At 37.2% G+C, this 5,248-nt stretch overlaps 1 protein-coding gene across 1 annotated transcript in view; it reads left to right on the top strand.

Moving 5' to 3' along the window:
- The first annotated feature begins 611 nt into the window (after positions 1 to 611).
- The window catches only part of mis18bp1 (MIS18 binding protein 1), a 13,337-nt gene continuing 8,700 nt past the window's right edge, over positions 612 to 5,248 (top strand). The window contains exons 1-4 of the mRNA XM_007561161.2: positions 612 to 1,569; positions 2,522 to 2,659; positions 3,383 to 3,663; positions 4,864 to 4,937. Of these exons, the coding sequence (XP_007561223.1) occupies positions 804 to 1,569; positions 2,522 to 2,659; positions 3,383 to 3,663; positions 4,864 to 4,937 (1,259 nt within the window). The 5' untranslated portion in view covers positions 612 to 803. The remainder of the gene's footprint in view (positions 1,570 to 2,521; positions 2,660 to 3,382; positions 3,664 to 4,863; positions 4,938 to 5,248) is intronic.

The raw sequence follows: 5,248 nt of genomic DNA, 5'->3' as shown, positions 1-5,248 counted from the left end.
TCGTGTTGTCGAATAAATGTGGCTGCGCGTTTTACTGCCCTCTGCAGGAATAAACAAACAACTGCATTTTATCTCTATTTTACAAACTTTATTCAGAATAATTATGTTTGAACTAAATACACTAAAAACACATTTCTTGTAAACATCTTTTCTAAATTAAATCTGAATTAAATTATATAGTCTTTCATTTAAGAAAAAAAGTATGAGTATGGCGTAGAAACGTTTTGTTGTAATGCTCGGTTCAACTTACGTCGGAATTTGTGAAGAAGTCGGAATTTTAAGATGGCTACACATTTTGCAGTACCTCTTACAAACGTATTCTTAAGCGTTACTTTCATGGGTAAACACCAATTTTAGTTTTGTTGAGTTTAGAGTTGGAGGCGCTACCTGTAACATTGGTTTTAGATGGACTTTTACATGTGTGCCTTGTAAAATAGACAGAATCTCTGTGGTCCAGGGTGCTGCGTCCATCCGATCCTCGGCTTTTAAGCCGTGGGCTTGGATAAACCACTTGGATGGACTACGGTTGATGCTACTAAAGCGTGAAATCGGTCTTATAAGTTGTAACTGGTTGCACGAATCGCTCCCAGTTTCCCAAATGGCGCTACAATTGATTTTTCCATCTCGAAAAATCGGAATTTCCCAGTTCCGAGTAGAACAGGAACGCAGCATTACAATGCGTCACCGGAACTTTGTCAAAGGGGGTGGGGCTAATGTTTTTTGAAAATTGCGGATAGCGGGCTAACTGTAAGTTAATGTATCTGATTTTGTACAATAATCTAATAGATTAATCCCACAGGATTATGGCGTCGTGTCATGTATTGCAACGCAAAGATCCCTGCTTTCAGTCTCCCGCGAAGATTTTTGCGAAGCTGAAATCTAAAGTTCAGAAAGAGGCGGAGGGCGACAAGGAGCTGATGCGGAAGGTTAGAGAGCAATATGGACATGGAGTCAAAGCAGCAGGTTTCAGCAGGGCCGATGGACCGGGATTTAATCGGGACCCCGCAGGGTTCTGCTGGTCCGAAAAGATGAAGGAGAACAACAGGTTTGCGTCCTGTCAAATTCCAGCGCAGGCGGTAACCCTGTCGCCGATCTCCAGCCCGGAGGAAACCGTCGACTATCCGATTAGCCGCGTCCCTCTGCACCAAGTATCCCCACTTAAAGACAGATTTCGTGGGTTCACACGGAGAAACAGAGTCCTAATGGAGTCCACATCTGTGTCCCAACTCCCGTCTGGGGTCTTCAGCGATCAGAGCCCAGATGGTTTCAGTAGGATCCAACCCGCAGAGATTTGCGGGAGGAGTGCGTTCAGTAAGGAAGCTCTTTCTCTCAATCCCAAATCTCCATGCTGCGTCTTTTCCCCCATAAAGAACAGACTGAGGAAGAGGAAACTGGATCTGAATGACACCCAGAATCCCTCCAGAACCACCGAGGACTCAGGTCCACCTCAAGCCAGGAGAAGACCTGCTGCCTTTGGGGACAGCGTTGAGAGCAACCCCCGCAGACTGGTTTGGGGTAATCTTAAAAGATTCCCAGAACCAAAAGAATCAGGATCCAATGGACTCAAACGTGAGTTATTCCCCACGCCTGTCACAGTAACACATTTTGCTGGACAATAAATTGTCCCAGAAGTTATTGCAATAAACGATAATGTTGTTGTATTGGTACTACTACCAAACTATAACTATATAACTATAACTTAACGATAAAGGCATAAAAATGCAAGAACACATTCTCAAAGATCAATAAACTTTAATTTTTAACGCACATTTAACACTGGAACTGTAATACTGTAATTTAAATAACCAAAATATATAAACAAAACAACTAATAAAATCAATTATGAAGTCCCTGTAAACAAAAGAGGCCAAGTTCAGGCCAGAGTGAAGACGTTTATCATCCAGACTTTGGTAGAAAGAGAGAAAAGAGCAAAAGCTTGAGATTATTTTAATTTGTCATTTGACTAATTGCGTAATAACACCATATTTTCTGCTTGTTATTATTTCTTGGATGAAAACAAATAATGTTGTTGTTCTTTGTTTTGAACAGGGCCAGCTGTTATTCTGGATACAGGCCCCACAATGTCTCCCGCCAAGTTATTTGCCCTGATAAAGGAAAGGGAAAAGTTTGTTTGTTGTGTTTTATTTGAAATATCTTCCAGTTTTAAGTGTTACTTACAGAAGTACACCTTTTTGGTCTTTGCAAAGTGAACTTGCATTCTTATGCTATATTATTTACTAATATATTACTTGAAAATGGTCTTAAATATCAAAAATAAGTTTAAAAAACAACTAATAAAATCAATTATGAAGTCCCTGTAAACAAAAGAGGCCAAGTTCAGGCCAGAGTGAAGACGTTTATCATCCAGACTTTGGTAGAAAGAGAGAAAAGAGCAAAAGCTTGAGATTATTTTAATTTGTCATTTGACTAATTGACTTATTGCGTAATAACACCATATTTTCTGCTTGTTATTATTTCTTGGATGAAAACAAATAATGTTGTTGTTCTTTGTTTTGAACAGGGCCAGCTGTTATTCTGGATACAGGCCCCACAATGTCTCCCGCCAAGTTATTTGCTCTGATGAAGGAAAGGGAAAGTAAACGGGAACATCAGCAGATTGAAACCTGCAGCAGAAGGGAGCTCTTTGCAGGGAACCAGAGTACGTACGAGTCCTGAGGCACAGCCATAACCTACCACAGACTATCAATGAAACTTAATTTATATCAATAATTTAATTTAAAAATTATTTATAGGTGCAACTAATTATTATTTTTCAAATTTATTATTCTGATGGTTAATCGGATAGGAAATTGGCACTTTTTACAGATTTTTCATTAACCACTTCAGTCTATTTTATCCAATCATAGAAATACATTAAAATATGTAAATAAACAATTCAATTCCCTTTTTAAAATAAGAAATTAACATTTAACTGCCTAAAATGCAATAATATAGCATTCCGTTTGTAAATCTGAACCAGGTGAACCAAAAACTATATCACTTGAGGAGATTTTCGTAAAACATATTTACACAGTATTTATAGTTTTTGTACAGTTTGTGCTTAATTACTGCTCTGAGTGTGTTTATCTTTAAGTCTGTATGCTCCAGTTAATGATTAATCTATTACAAAATTAGTTAACAATCATTTCGATAATCGACTGATCACAATTCGATAATCGACTGATCACAATTAATCCAATTATTCGTTTCTGCTCTGGTTTTAATTAACATTCTTGTTTTCTGCATAAACCATAATCATCAAAATTACACTTAAAATGCAGCAATCTGTGTGGAGTGAATCCATACAATATGTAAAATTCACTTTGAGTTATTGAAAATAAATAAAAGATTATTTTCCCCTTATGACATTTTCTTCTGTTAGGAAACTTGCAGGAGTTTAGCGACTCTGACGTCTCATCAACTCATCACATGGAGCACGTGCAGGACGTTCCCTCAGTGAATACTGCTGTGAACCAGAACCGAGCGGAGACATCAGAGAGTCGGTCAGAAACCTCGCAGGACACTCCGATCCCTGCTTCACCCTCCCCTACCGTTTTACTGGAGGACCCGCTGGTGCTCAACACGCCACAGATCTCCATACCGAAGAAAGACGAGGCGGTGTTCAGACGCAACGTTTGGCCCAAGCAGAAGAAATTCCCATTCGTAAGTAGAAGCAGAAGACAAACTAATGTTCAATAACTGAAGGAGAGGAGGTCATAGAAAAACAGAGTCTTCCGTCAGAGGCTCCTGTAAAAACGCTGTAATACAGACTGCTACAGGAGCTCCTTCTTGCCATCAGCATCCTCAACAAGTCTTTGAAGAAGCTTGAATTAATGAGTTACAACTAGGCCTGTAACAATAAGCAATAAATCAATTAATCGCATGAAACTCAGTAACTTTCATTTCTTGATTTATCGATTTTCTCTTTTCTCTCTCGTTCTTCGATAACTTATCATCAGTTTGGTGCTTTGGTCTCAACTATCCCTTTTTTTAAGACAGTTTTGTTTACAGAAACTTCACCATTTATTTTATTTGTTGCTTGTGTTGTTTTATTTATTTTGAACATTTCAAATGACCTCCAGCTCTAGTGTTAAATGTTCATTAGAATTTAAAGTTCATTATCTTTGAGAATGTGTTATTGCATTCTTATGCCATTATTACTATTATACCACTTGAAAATGTTCTCAAAACAACATTATTATCATTTATTTCAATAAGTTCTGTGACAATTTATCGTCCAGCAAAATATGTTATTGTGACCTGGTTACAACAACATTTGGTTTCCCTTTGGGATCAATGACGCATTGTTTAATAAAAATTTAATAAAATGGGAACTAAAAGTGGCAAAAAACTCAAAGGCTCATAAAAGGGTGAGAAATTTTAAAAAGAAACTAGACAAAGTAATTTGACAACATCAAGGAAATAAAAAGAAGAGAAACTAGTAAAACAAAACAAATGATGGCAATTGCAGTAAAGTAGAGTAAAAAAGAAAACATAGGCAAATAAAAACATGAAGGAAATAAAAAGAAGGACAAGTAACTTTGGGGAAAAAAGTAAAGCATGAATTAAAAGTAGAAAAACAGAAGAAATTAAAAGAAAAACTGTAGAAAAAAAGGAAAAACTTGACCTAGAAACGAAAACTTAATCATTTGTTACTCAGACTTATTTCATTTTTATTCATGCTACAAAACTTTGTCATCATTTGGGTTTAAGGAAAACATGACAACACAGCATCACAGTTACTGCAGATACACACGTTCAATGCTCTATTCTTCCAAATATTATATCAAATCAGTTCTTTGTGATTCGGTTCATCACGTAGCTCCTGTCATCATCAGATGTGTATTTTATTTTTCTTTACAGGAGAGCGTGATTCACCTCAGGAAGTGGTTCCTGAGAAGGAATCGTCAGGGTTTGTTTGTGGACGGGATTCACGTGTAAGTGTCCGTCGCTCACAATAGGGCTGGGCGATACGGCTTAAAAATAAAATCTGCTATTTTTTTCTGACAAAATATTTTGAAAAAGTAGATTTTATTTCACTCATCCCTTCTGTGAGGTGTACAATGGCGTGTTAAGGCCAGGCTACGAGGATTTTTGTTTAATTATGAGAATAACTTCATAATATTGGGAAAATAAACATGCAATTTTGCCATTAAAAAGCTTGGACAGAGTGAGCAGCTCAGTTTGTGTTCTTATTCTTCATAATAGATACGTTTATTTGCACCATCACTTTAAGATCCTGCTACTG

This window comes from Poecilia formosa, unplaced genomic scaffold (genome assembly GCF_000485575.1).
Source record: "Poecilia formosa unplaced genomic scaffold, Poecilia_formosa-5.1.2 Scaffold123, whole genome shotgun sequence".
NCBI classification, from domain to species: Eukaryota; Metazoa; Chordata; class Actinopteri; order Cyprinodontiformes; family Poeciliidae; genus Poecilia; species Poecilia formosa.
Note: the sequence above shows the minus strand (reverse complement) of the source record. Positions and strands in the feature narration are given on the sequence as shown.